Source organism: Pseudophryne corroboree, chromosome 12 (assembly GCF_028390025.1).
Source record: "Pseudophryne corroboree isolate aPseCor3 chromosome 12, aPseCor3.hap2, whole genome shotgun sequence".
NCBI lineage: Eukaryota > Metazoa > Chordata > Amphibia > Anura > Myobatrachidae > Pseudophryne > Pseudophryne corroboree.
Window position 1 is genome coordinate 65,733,370 of NC_086455.1, and position 14,718 is coordinate 65,748,087.

The 14,718-nt window shown below is 44.5% G+C and overlaps 1 protein-coding gene across 1 annotated transcript in view; it reads left to right on the forward strand.

The window, feature by feature from the left end:
- Window positions 1-5,372: 5,372 nt before the first annotated feature.
- The window catches only part of LOC134980676 (cholesterol 24-hydroxylase-like), a 256,343-nt gene continuing 246,997 nt past the window's right edge, over window positions 5,373-14,718 (forward strand). Inside the window, exon 1 of the mRNA XM_063947596.1 lies at window positions 5,373-5,425. Coding sequence (XP_063803666.1) covers window positions 5,403-5,425 — 23 coding nt within the window. The 5' untranslated portion in view covers window positions 5,373-5,402. The remainder of the gene's footprint in view (window positions 5,426-14,718) is intronic.

The following is a 14,718-nucleotide window of genomic DNA, read 5'->3' on the forward strand; positions in this document are numbered from 1 at the left end:
ACAAAACAATTCACCTTTTGTCACAAGCCCAATATCCCTTTAATGCAATGTACAGTGCAGGGCCAGATTATTGGAGATGGGACACACATTAAAGGCCACCACCCACAGTGTTTTTCAGTCGGAGGAGTCTGGTGACTCAGCTGTTCAATGACAGTGGTCGCCGAGGAGCAGGGCCGGTTCTGGCGCTCTGTGCGCCCCGGGCGGCAATAGGGGCGTGGCTTCACACAGGGGGCGTGGTCACTTACGCCCCCTGTACAGACTGAAATGATGTGCGGTGCGCGATGACATCACCGCGCACCGCATAGCAAAGGTCCTCTCCACGAAGGGAAACTAGACGCGTAGCGTCTAGTTCCCTTCGTGGAGAGGACCTTTGCTGTGCGGTGCGCGATGACGTCATCACGCACCGCACAGTAAAGGACCTCTCCACGAAGGGAAACTAGACGCGTACGCGTCTAGTTTCCCTTCACAGCGGCAGCGGGGGGGCAGCGGCCAGTGGCAGCAGGGGGCACACAGCAGCAGCGGATCTTGCCCTGGTGCGGCGCCCTCCGGAAGGCGCCCTGCGCCCTCCGGAAGGCGGCGCCCCGGGCAAAAGTCCTGCTTGCCCGTGGCAAGATCCGCTACTGCCGAGGAGGTCCTCTGTGCACAGTCAGACTCGTGGGATAGTGAAGGGAAATCCCGCTAGACCAGTGACTGTGTGCCACGGCACTCTGCTGCTCCGTTACTGACGTTCTTGCTGCTGTGTGAGTGAGAGTGTGTGTGTGTGTCAGTCATGCTGGGGTGGCCTTTGCCAGCAATTTTAGTAGGGTAGATGCTAGAATCAAGTGGGCTAAGGGACCTTTTCCGTAAGGGGGAGGAGTTACGACACAAGGGGGAGGAGCTAGGCCAGCGGGATAGTTCCTCTACTATCCACGCCACCAACTATTACCTTTAGTAATTAGGTGGTGAGCGAAGCGGAGCGGAGCGAGCCACCGTGCCCGAAGCGTGGCGAGCGTACTTTTCGGGTACCCTGTTCGCCCGTAGCTCCTCCCCCTGGTGACGTAGCTCCTCCCCTCAATACGTCACAAGGTCCCTTCAGCCCCTCCGATATAGAACCAACCATTTTAGTAGTGGGGGACCCCGCAACCTCCATTTACTTGAGCCCCCACCAGCCTTATTCCAGTCCTGGATACAGTTGACGCCAGAGCAGCCTTGTCCATATGCACATTTGTCATAACATGGCTTTTATTCATTGTATGAGGAGTCTTTATATTGGTTGCTTATTTAAAGGGCTTGTACAGTGTCTCTGCACAGTGAGGGGAGTGAATTGGTACTTGTGGGGAGCTGAGGTAAATATTAAATATATATTATGGTGATTAGTAGTGCTAGTTGGACATTTATTTAGGCAGCTTAGCATAGACCTCAGTAAGGAGCAGAGGGCCTACAGTATTTTAAGGACACTCGCTGGTGGCAGGTGAGAACATCTGCAGGTGAGAGAAGCTGTGTGCCAGACCAGGTGAAGATAGGAAGACAACCTAATTCATTTTAAGGGTCACATATGCAGCACTCCACCCTTCAAAATGACTGTACAGTATACATTAGCCTTATTTTAAAAGAAAAAAAAAATTCAACAGCCTAAAAACAACATTGCATGCCCACATGTCTCATCGCAAAATGCCCCCACATTGCACTTTACTTGCCCTATAGTAGCCTCCCATGCTCGGGTGTGGTATTGAAAGTCGACAGTAACTAGGTCGACAGGGTCAAAAGGTCAACAGGGTCAAAAGGTCGACATGTTCTAGGTCGACAGGTCAAAAGGTCGACATGAGTTTTTAATGTTATTTTGGTGTCATTTTCTTCGTAGAGTGACCGGGAACCCCAATTAGTGCACCGCGTCCCCTCGCATGGCTCGCTTCGCTCGCCATGCTTCGGGCATGGTGCCTTCGCTCCGCTACCACTTTGCTCGGCACAGATTACCGTTCCAACGTAGTCCACGTGGATCGTTAAGTATGAAAAGGTTAAAAAAAAGAAAAAATTTGTGAAAAACTCATGTCGACCTTTTGACCTGTCGACCTAGAACATGTCGACCTAAAGACCCTTTCGACCTTTTGACCCTGTCGACCTAGTTTTTGTCGACCAATAGTGGTCGACCTAGACATTGTCGACCTAGTTACTGTCGACTTTCAATCCGGATCCCCCATGCTCTCAGACACACACTTTCCACAAAATTCCGAGGGGTATATTTACTAAGGTGTGAGTTTTTTTTAGAAGTGATGTTGCCCATAGCAACCAATCAGATTCTACTGATCATTTATTTAGTTGCTTCTAGAAGATAATAGCTAGAATCTGATTGGTTGATATGGGAAACTTCTCCACTTCTAAAAAAAAACCTCACACCTTAGTAAATATACCCCTGAGACTCCACCTGTACTCCAAAATTCTCCCACGTGCTCCTCAGATCTCCCACATGGCCACAGAAAACGCACAACACTGACTGAGCTATCTCACTGTACAAATATGTAAGCAGGGGCACCTGGTTACACCGCTGGGCGCTGCTACTAAATATTTCTATGAGTCCTGCATATTATTTGTTACACCCCAGGTAACCAATCTATTGTAAGAGAAGAAGCTAGGGAGGTAATAAAGCATGGAGATTAGACACATTTTGTTTGCAGTAACATAAATGGACTGTATTTATTTTCAACTCATTCAGATTTAAAACAATATTAATAATAATTATGACTACTCACTTCATAAGTAATACAGTCACGTGACAGTTCCCCTTAAAAGAAGCAGCGTGATTTAATAACCTCTATAATACACTGAACATCCTATCACTGACTGATTAACCAAAAGACCCCAGCCTCAGTTGTTTAATGTCCCTGCACAAAGTCACTTTATCAGTAATACAAACATTTCTTGGTGATTCAGTCCAAAAAACAGAGCAGCCAGAAAAGTTCAACAAACTCCCCTGTTTGCCATGGAGGAAGGGAACGAGCTGTTAGTGAAAGGTTAGAGAACTTACCTGATCATCAGACTGTGGGGGTCATTCAGGTGCGGTCGCAGTTGCTATCACTGCTGCTTTATTGGAAGCAGCAGTGATAGCGCTGTATGTAAATGAGTACGAGGCATCGCCATCAATTACATGCAAACGCCTCCTGCTGCACTAGTGATCCGAGCTGTGTCCTAGGAATTCCTGGCCTCTGTGGCTGGCAAGAAGAAAGGACCAAAATGTGCGCAGAAGGAAGAGTCAATCGTAAATTTAGTTTTTTTATTTTGTTATTGTTAATAACCAAGTAACCAATATATATGTATATATCCCTAAACAACATATTATTAAAATCCACAACCATCTAGTAATATTCCCACATACAATTAATGTTTCAAAAGACCGGTAATAGGTACAAATGTAACAAAATCTTGCAAAGTAAAACTGTTCCTGAATAGGTAATACTGTAACAGCTCAGGATGCACTAATAAAATCGCAATGATTTAGAGTAAGTCAAAGAACATATAGGCCCTCATTCCGAGTTGTTCGCTCGCTAGCTGCTTTTAGCAGCATTGCACACGCTAGGCCGCCGCCCTCTGGGAGTGTATCTTAGCTTAGCAGAATTGCGAACGAAAGATTAGCAGATTTGCGGATAGAAAATTCTTAGCAGTTTCTGAGTAGCTCCAGACTTACTCAGCCATTGCGATCAGTTCAGTGCTTGTCGTTCCTGGTTTGACGTCACAAACACACCCAGCGTTCGCCCAGACACTCCCCCGTTTCTTCAGACACTCCCGCGTTTTTCCCAGAAACGCCAGCGTTTTTTCGCACACTCCCATAAAACGGCCAGTTTGCGCCCAGAAACACCCACTTCCTGTCAATCACACTCCGATCACCAGAACGATGAAAAATCTTCGTTATGCCGTGAGTAAAATACCTAACTTTTGAGTAAAATAACTAACCGCATGCGCTCTGCGAACCTTGCGCATGCGCAGTAAGCGACTAATCGCAATATAGCGAAACTCGGCAACGAGCGAACAACTCGGAATGAGGGCCATAGTGTCCACAGTGGCTGGCCAGCCTATGGTAACTTGTGGACGTATTGTAGTTCTTAATAAAAATTCATCCAAAAGGTCAGTATAGAATATGGGTGATAAAAATGCCTGTCAATTAACAGGATTCCGTGGGATTAAGTCAATGGTGGAAGGGCTAGAAATCACTTGAATACCATCCCAATCTGATAATATAGTTAACCGTTAGTGATGTAGCCAAGGTCCCGTACGGCTCAGTGGCTCCTATCCTTGTACAGCCGCTGGCGTGAGTGGCTAAACAGTCGGGACAGCGTGCAGATGCCGGTCCCGTCCCACTTATCGGTGATATAATGTGAAATCCCGAATGGCTCAGCGGCTCCTAATCTCGCGTGGCCGCCGGTGTAAGCGGCTAATCAGTCGGGATAACGTATTTGTAAATTAGCCTCGTCTCACCAGTAGCCGCCGTTGTAGTAGCCGTCCAGCCGGATAAGCACCGGACCTCTGCCGCTTCTGATCCACAAGCCGTCGTGTGCTGCGCTGCCTGGGTGCTTCCCCGAGAGTGCAGCTGGATAGTCCTTCTCGGCTGGGATCAAGTGGATGAAGGGGTTTGTGGCGGGTTTGGGCTAGCGGTGGTATATAATCGTCTCCAGGCAATTGAAGGCAACAGATAGATGGTTTGGATAAAAGGGTCACTCCAAAGCCGTTCTACCTCTGTGGCTGGCGTCTGGTGCGGCACCATGGGTGCGGATTGCAGCACCCATGGTGCCATACAAGACGTCCGCTCAGGGGCGTAGCAAGAACTTTGTGGGCCCCATAGCAGCACACTGAAGGGGCCCCTGTCCGAATGCTATTATAGAGACACCTATCCCACAGTAGTGAACTATTTTATTTTCTGAATCATAGTAGTGCCCATGTTCACGTTTTGTTGCATTGTAGGGCTGCCAGTACACGTCGTGCAATAGTTCATATTATGCCACACTATAGTCCACCCACTTTATATTGTGCCACATTACAGTGCCCCAGTGCATATTATGTAACATTAAATTGCCCTCCAGTTAATTTTATACCACATTAGCCGGTCCAGGAGGAAACTTAAATATCTTTCAGGCACTAATGCAAGTTTGTAAGGGCCCATACAGTGTGTACCACCCAATGGTGAAAAATGTATATAGCACATGTAACTTTGACAGGTTAGATGGGCCCCTCTCAGCTCTGGGCCCCATAGCAGCTGCACTCCCTACACCTATGGTAGCTACGCCCTTGTGTCTGCTGCAGAGGCCAGGAATTCTCCATCCTACGATGGAGATCCCTGGCCTCTTCCCACCCCCGAAACGGCAGCGACACGCCTCCGTTTTTCCATATATATTTAATTAAAAAGATGTCAGGGCAGCTGATTGATATTCTTTTCAATGGTGATACTGGCCCAGCACAGGTAAGCCATACTTCGAAATTACCTTTACCCTAGTATGTACTGTAAGCCCTATCATGATAATGTTTCTAAAGTAGGTCATTTGCATTCTTTTTTGTCAGGCAGTTATTACTGTTTTCTCTATTTAAGAAGAGTGAACCACAGGGAATTTTCCTGCTCAGTTTGTGCATTGCATTGCAGCCTCATGGGGACTACAAGGCGGAATCATGCTATGTATTTTGCAGTTTGAGCTAAAGATGTAATACCATCACCGGATTGTGCTATGCAAACTTACAATGCAATCCAGCGTCTGAAGTACAGTAGGCTGCCGAGTATACGGCAATCTGCGAGTTTTCCGTGTATTTCTCTTGTAAGATTCAGCTGCTGTTTCCTGCACATATGCAGTCTTTCAGTTTGTGCATGAGCAGAATGGAGATCAAAAATACTATTTGTCATTTCTAAAAATCTAAACTCCTGTGAAAAGAATTAGGTATAATTTGTGTGGGTTCTGCACGAAAGCCAAATAAAAAAAATCAGTGATATTGACTTTGGCATGTGATGAGTGCAAACATCAAAAAATAGACTCAGCACAGGGGTAAGAAAACCCTCATAAATAAAAGGGATGGTATCGATAGCCCAGCATTCACCACCCTGGCAGTCAGAACACCGACAGCGGCCCCAGACGTTCAAAAGTGAATTTTTTTTACCCTTACCCTAACTCTAATCTGAACCCTAACCCATTTCTCTGGCTGCCTAACCCTAACCCTCCCGTCCTGCAGCCTAACCCTAGCAAACCCCTCCCACAGCCTATCCCCAACTGCCTTTCTTGCAGCCTATCAATAACCCCCCGTAGCTTAACCCTAACCCTCCCTCTAGTGCCTAATCCTAAACCCAGTATTACTGTATTAATCTGTTGGGATTTTGATGCCACTGTCGGTATGCTGAGAGTTGACATGGTGACTGCCAGGATATTATCTACATCCCAAATGAAGCAGTTATAAAAAGATAAAAACATAAATAAATTAAGTTTTCAAAGAAATATGTTTTAATAAAGTAAATATAGTATTTTGTCTTCTGTCAAATCCTTCAATCAGAAGATTGCTGCAGTACTTGCACCACAGAAATCCTTGCTAAACAGGCTTCCCCATGCTTTGTATTGCAGGATGTTACGGGCATATTCTATGGCTGATGATACCGGTAATAACATCTGCCAGCTTCTTGGCTCTGTAAATAGAGATAAGCAGTGGCAAACGCAGGATTTGCATGGGGGGGGGTTTCCAGAACTGGGTGGAGCCAATCACGGGGGTGGGGACTGAGGTGACCCAGTATATGCTGGGTCCGTAAAACTAGTGTATCTGTGTGTGTATATATATATATATATATATATATATATACACACCGTGTATATATATATATGTATATATATATATATATACACACTTACATATACACAACATGTATATATATCATATGTGTGTGTGTTTATATGTATGTATGTATATACATGTGTATATATGTATGCACATGGATATATATGTGCTATAATTAAAATAAAGTAAACTTTTATTGCACTTACAAGTGCCACCAGGAAGACAGCAGGCTGCAGAGGACGCTAGACAGCCATTAATAATACTCATGCAGCTAAAATAAAAAAATTTTTTTAGTGGAGGGGGGTCTCTGGGTGCTCGGAAACCCCCCCTGGGTGCGCCACTGATAAGCCACAACTTCCTGCTAGTGGTCTTCACGTTATTATAAATAGACCCCTCACTTTATTAGTTTTCACATGATACCCTGCAACATTCACTGTATACCTGATTCTATCATTACACTTCCTTATACCTGTACCAAAGTGTTTATATCATCTAAGCAGATCCTACCCCTGCTGTTAGTGGGGGCTATGTGTTTTATAGTTCCTCTCCAAATACCAGAAGACAGTAGAATATATATACCCCTGATTAAGTTCTTCTGATACGAAATGCGCTGAGGTTGCTGCATACCTGCCACCAAATCTTGTTCCACTTACAACACCCTATTTTGGGTCTCTTCAGATAAGCATGGAGGGCACCCACATGCAGCTTCTGCTGCGGGCCCTCTCCGGCAGCATGGAGGGGACCCAAATGTAGCCTCTGTTGCGGGCTCTCTCCGGCAGCAAGTAGACTCTGGCATAATGCCAGAGTCTGCTGCCCATGCGCAGATATCAAGGAACACGGTCCACTGCACACACTGCACCCATTATAGAAACTCCTATGGTCGTGCAAGAATTGGTTCACTATTATCAATCATGAACCTCTTCACTTGAGTTCTCCTGCCTGACTTCATCTCTTAGTAATATGCCCCAGCACTAATAGGACAGCTGCCTGCTTACTCAGCTGGGGTAAGATGAGATATCGGTAAAAATCTATAGAGTAACGCCACCTACAGACCAAATTAATATAAAAATATCAGGGTTTGTGTTTACATGAAAACTTTACAGCAACAAATCTGTCAGACAGGGGGAATTCCTGTTATGTTCATCAATAAGAACCATAGAAATGTACATTGTTTTCAAAGCAATTTTCATGTAAGAAATTCATATTTAGGGCCTGATTCAGATATGTAAATCTCAGATATTTAATGATCTGCGCATGCTCAAATTCCCCACCAGCTCCTGTGTCGATCAGGTCCTGCCATGTTGGACGTAGTACAAAAGGAAAAAATAGAAGCGCTCATGTCACTCAGACATTATAGTGCCCTGAAAACAACCAATGAGTCAAGAAATTAAAAATGTATATATTTATTATTATAAAAATAATTAAAAACACTTCCTTTTAAGTATCCTAATAAATATGTATATTATGCTAACCTAATAATCACTGAATTGCCATAATACATGAATATAATGATCATACGGATATTGTATATATTAATTCAATAACTGGTTTAGAACCATAAGATAAAGGAGATGGCTACTTGTAATCCAAAAGTAACAGAAAGTTCTTCAGCAGATGTGCAACAAAGTAACCAGTCCTGCTATGGGAAAATGAATCTTATTATATTGAGCACAGTTACTTCAATGTATAGTAGTCACTGATTACAAGTGTAGGCTCTGAGATGGTATTTAACCGTTTGTGGCTTACTTCAAGGTACAAAAAGCCAATATGATAGATATGCAGATTTTGTTAAATCATTACCTCTCCAATAAAACTGTTGAAGCCCGAGCGTCCTCGGGTAAGGCCAACATATGCCCAGTCTGATAAAGGGCTAAGAGGCGTATTGACTTGGATATCCGTGTGAGCCACAAATGACCTGCTCACGGAGATATTTCTCGATTTCCCCGGGCGGGCGCTGCCAGCTACAATGTCTCGGGGAAGAAGCAGGTGTGCAGACTCTTCTCTCTTGGTCACTGAATTTAATACACAGCCTGGGACGCATCTGCAATTACCCCGCTTCATTTGCTACGGCAGCGGTCACGCGCCCAGAGTTAACAGACGGCTGTATTACGGGACTCTGTGCAGCAGCTCTCAGCATCCATCTCAGCACTATTCCTCCCATCACTAACGGACAACGCACGTCCAGGGATTACAGGATTAGACCCACGTGCAGTGGGTTTACCGTGGCTGAACGGAACCGGCTGTCTGCACACCTGCTTCTTCCCCGAGACATTGTAGCGGGCAGCGCCTGCCCTGTTTATAATATTACATTTATCTGTGCACAGAGTATGCTTTGATCCATCTCCTTAGGAAGCTTATAGTATTATATATGAATATTGATTGTTAGGTACTTTATTGACCGGTCAAGTTTCTTATTTATTAAATATATTTCTTTAATGTAATAAAATATATAAAATTTATGGAAAAATAAGTTTGATTTATTGGACCTTCAGCCATACCATATATTTTTTATTGCGCAAGAGGGCATTTGTTAGAGTTTTAGAGTTCTGGAAAATGGCCATACTCCATCAATAGATTTCCCTCACCCTCCATATTTGCCGTTTTTGGGGCATGCATGTGCTGATGGCTACGAGCTCGTACATGCAAAAATATGGTTTCTGAGTCATTACTGCAGTGCCCAGTCTGCGTGGCCATAGACCACTCCTTAGCGCCAAATTTTTTTGTGTAGTCTGCGAATGTGTATGCAATTGCGAATGAGTTTGCGATGCCTCCGGTGGGCATCTTTTTTTTTCTGGGTGACAGCTGCACTTGCTAACATTAACAGTTCCGTAGCCTAGAAAATTGCATTTGCGCCAGTGTTCATTTTTGACAAGGATTTTAAATTAGCCTTTAGTTGTAAAAAAATTGTTGCGCCTGATTGGAACCAGCACCTTCCCTGACCCTCTCAGCGGCGGCAGAGCCCGGCGGGCAGTGGTGAGCCTCAGTAAGCAGCAGCACTGCTTGTGCTGGGGGCATATGTGTATATGGTGCTGGGGGCATATGTGTAGCTGGCACTGGGAGTATATGTGTATCTGGCGCTGGGGGCATGTTACCAGTGGAGAACCCCAGGGATCTGTACTTGGACCAGTGCTTTTTAATATCTTTATTGGTGACATTGCAAATGGCATTAAAGGGAAAGTATGCCTTTTTCCAGATGACACAAAGGTATGCAACAGGATAGACACACCAGGAGGGGTAAAACAAATGACAAATGACTGAGGATTTAGGTAGACTAGAGAAATGGTCAAGAGTGTGGCAGTTACAGTTCAATGCCAAAAAATGCAAATTTATGCACTTGGGTTTAAAAAGTCCAGAGGCTAAATATACTATTAATGACACTATACTGGAAACTACTAAGGAGGAAAGGGATCTAGGAGTCACTATATCAGGTGACTTGAAGGCAGGTAAGCAATGTAACAAAGCAATGAGGAAGGCTAGTGAGATGCTTGGCTGCACTGGGAGAGGAATCAGCAGCAGAAAGAAAGAAGTCATAATGCCACTGTATAGGTCGTTGGTATGGCCTCATCTAGAATACTGTGTTCAGTTCTGGAGGCCATATCTTCAAAGGGATATTATTAGATTAGAGACTGTACAAAGAAGGGCAAATAAAATGGTGCATGGCCTTCATTACAAAACATACTAAGAAAGACTAAAAAAATCTCAATATGTATAGTTTGGAGCAGAGAAGGGAAAGGGGGGATATGATAGAAACTTTCATATATATCATGGGTTTTAGCAAAGTCCAGGAGGGAAACATTCTCCAAATGAAGTGAAGCAATAGGACACGAGGACGTGCACTGAGACTGGAGGGGGGGAGGTACAGGGGAAATTTGAGGAAAAATTACTTCACAGAAAGGGTAATGGACAAGTGGAATAGCCTCCCATCAGAGGGGGTAGAGGCTAAGACAGTAGAGCAATTTAAACATGCACTGGATAGACATAAGGATATCCTTACAAAGAAATAAGGATCAAATAAGGGGGGTAATTCCAAGTTGATCGCAGCAGGAATATTTTTAGCAGTTGGGCAAAACCATGTGCACTGCAGGGGAGGCAGATATAACATTTGCAGAGAGAGTTAGATTTGGGTGTGGTGAGTTCAATCTGCAATCTAAATTGCAGTGTAAAAATAAAGCAGCCAGTATTTACCCTGCACAGAAACAAAATAACCCACCCAAATCTAACTCTCTCTGCACATGTTATATCTGCCCCCCCTGCAGTGCACATGGTTTTGCCCAACTGCTAAAAAATTTCCTGCTGCGATCAACTTGGAATTACCCCCAAGGTTTGAGATAAAAATATGGTAAAAAAAGGGGCAGACTAGATGGGCCAAGTAGTTCTTATCTGCAGTTACATTCTATGTTTCTATGTGCATCGGGCGCTGGGGGCATATGTGTACCTGGCAGTGGGGGCATATGTGTACCGGGCACTGGGGGGCATATGTGTAACTGGCACTGGGGGTATATGTATACTTAGCACTGGGGGTATATCTATACCTGGCACTGGGCGCATATGTGTATCTGGCGCTGGGCGCATATGTGTATCTGGCGCTGGGGGCATATGTGTATCTGGCTCTGGGGGCATATGTGTATCTGGCGCTGGGGCATATGTGTATCTGGTACTGCTGGGGGCTTATGTATATTGAGCATTGCAGATTGGGGTAAAATTGTTTGTCCCGCCCCTTTTTTGTGAGACCACACCCCTTATTGCGGCACGTGCTGTCCCTTTAAGAAGATTATCCCATCAAAGGGCGCCAAAAATTTAATTTGCTTGCTAAAAAAAAAAATAGGCTTGGGCCAGCCCTGGATATTGTAACAGATTTTGCTGAAGAACATTTCTCTAAAATTCCCTTGAGAAGTTTGCATACCTTAAACTATGTGTTTGATAATCTAGGCACAGTAGGCTGAGAATGTATGTAGGTGGGAGGGAAATGCCAAGGGCTGAGTGCCCTGCAGTGTGCCAGTTCCAGGCAATTTGCTTTAATCATTGCTCCCAGTCTACAGTATATTGGGGGTCATTCCGAGTTGATCGCTCGCTAGCAGTTTTCAGCAGCCGTGCAAACGCTATGCTGCCACCCACGGGGAAGTGTATTTTAGCTTACCAGAAGTGTGAATGAAAGGAACGCAGAGTGGCTACCAGAAAAAATTGTGCAGTTTCAGAGTAGCTCCAGACCTACTCAGCGCTTGCGATCACTTCAGACTGTTCAGTTCCGGATTTGACGTCACAAACACGCCCTGCGTTCTCCCAGCCACGCCTGCGTTTTACCTGGCACGCCTGCGTTTTTCCAAACACTCCCTGAAAACTGTCAGTTCACACCCAGAAACGCCCACTTTATGTCAATCACTCCGCGGCAGACATATCGAATGGAAAGCCTCGCTAGATCTTGTGTAAAACTACATCGGCTGTTGTGAAAGTACGTTGTGCGTGCGCATCGCGCCGCATGCGCAGAAGTGCCGCTTTTTCACTTAATCGCTGCGAACATTTTTATCTAGCGATCAACTCGGAATGACCCCCATTGTACACTGTAACTTTGTATAGATGCATCTAGCATTGTATATGTACACTGTGTGAATACATAAAATATATGTAAATTGAAATAAGACATGTGAACACCCCAAAAATAAATAAAGGGGAGGAGTTGAAACCAGAAAGAGGAGTTTTTTTCACTGGTATGCTACGCTGGGCTTTCTGGCTTCTGCTGGTGTTTTGGGGTGCCACACCCTGCACCTAGATATAGCGCTAGGGACCCCAAATATACAGAGAGGCCTTGATGCGGCTTTGGGGCTTAACCACACATTTGCGCAAATATGTGTAACGAAGATCTCTGAATTCTATTATTATGTGGGATTTATATCTGGTTACTGTTATCATTCAGGGTGCTGGGGGAAACCAAATGCCTTTTTTTCTTGCTCAGAAATACCCCTCCCTTTCGAGCACCTGAATGATATCACTAAGCTAATTGAGCATCTACCATTATATATGTCTGTTGTGAGAGGCAGAGAGGTTCCTGAATTAGGAGGAGGTGCAGGCCCTGACATGTCACATGGAGCATTATGGGGTTGCTCCAAGGTAGGTAGCTCTTAGCTTAGACATATTGTAGTAAGGAGCCATTATCATGTGGCTCCTTGCTGGTTAATCTTAGACCCAGATTGGGGTAATGGAGGTGTGAGGGGTGGTGCCTCTGGACTGGCTGAGCTGGATGGCTTTAGTGTGGCATACCTTTACATTCTATTAACACTTTTCACTTATTAATTTTCTAACACTATTTCTCTATTTTAATTACATTTAATTTTTGTATCACCCTCTCTATAGCTTCGGCTTCCTAAATACTAATTTATTAACATTAGTTTTTCCACTGGTATGCTATGCTGGGCTTTCTGGCTTATGCTGGTGTTTTGGGTTGCCACACCCTGCACCTAGATATAGCGCTAGGGACCCCAAATATACAGAGACGCCTTGATGCAGCCTTGTGGCTTAACCACACATTTGTGCAAACATGTGTAACGAAGATCTCTGAATTCTATTATTATGTGGGATTTATATCTGGTTACTGTTATCATTTAGGGTGCTGGGGGAAACCAAATGCCTTTTTTTCTTGCTCAGAAAGAGGAGGTGCCAGGACAGGAACAAGGAGGAGTCAAGATTAATTATTAACCCCCCCCACAAAGAATAGTCTAGATTTGTACCTGTCACCAACACATTAACAGATATTGAAATACTGTAAACATATATTTGAAAATTAGTGTTTGATTCAGTGTTATGTTTCAGGACTGAAATGTGGACTCTGCCTATCAGCTGGGTCAGACACAACCAATAACATGGGCACACAGTCAAACATTTTGGTGGTTTTGGCCAGCAACCCCTGTAAGGCGGTACAAGCTTATCTTAGCCCAGCATGCAAGTCCTGGCCCCCTGAGTTGGTTTTGAGCATGATAGATGAGAGTAATCAGCAAACAATGTCAGGGAGAGTAGTCAGCAAACAAGGTCCGGTAATGGAGTAGAGATGCCAAGGTCAACAGGGAATAGCATGAGAACGGTCAGTAAGAGCATTACAGAGAAGAGCCAATGGGAAATGCAAGGAGAAGTCAGTAGTGGCTCAGATCTTATGTAGTGGAATCAATAGCAAGGTTCAGAAGCTCTGGAGTCTAAAAGGGAGATGTATCAAGCCTTGGAGAGAGATAAAGTGGGATAGTTGCCCAAAGCAACCAATCAGCTACTGTAATTTCAAAGCTTGATAAAAGCTGAAGTGATAAATCAGTGATAAGTGCAAGGTGATAATGCACCAACCAATCAGTTCCTAACTCATAATTTACATATTGGAGCTGATTGGCTGGTGCGTTTATCACCTTGCACTTATCACTGCTTTATCATGTCCTTATGCCTTCTCCAGGTTAGTACATCTGCCCCAGTGTTCCAAAATGGTACTGCACATGGTCAGTAGTGATCTCAGTGGCCATCTTGGTATAAGGCATGAAGCCTCCCTGGAGAACAAGAATATCAGGAGTCTGTGCAGTAGCACACTCCTCTTTCAACATCCCTCTCACTACAAGCTTCTCCATTGTTACACAAACATTTAATTTCAGCTTTCCTATAGCGACCAGAAAAATAAATAGGGTTAAACTCATGAAAAGGAATCACGTGACTTTACCTTGGCCTTCTTGGAAGATACATTAGTAAAAGCTCCTTTACTGACAGTATGGGCCATAACAATAGTCTCTTGACTCACAAACTTGGATCTGCTGTCACTATCACGATTCTTGGTGCCTCTCATACCTGTGGCCTTTAAATATTGCACAGTCTCTTTGCTTAGCTTGGATTTCCACTCACACCAAAGGTTTCTGGATATCTTGAGACTCACAGGGGTATATTTACTAAGGTGTGTGTTTCATAGAAGTGATGTTGCCCATAGCA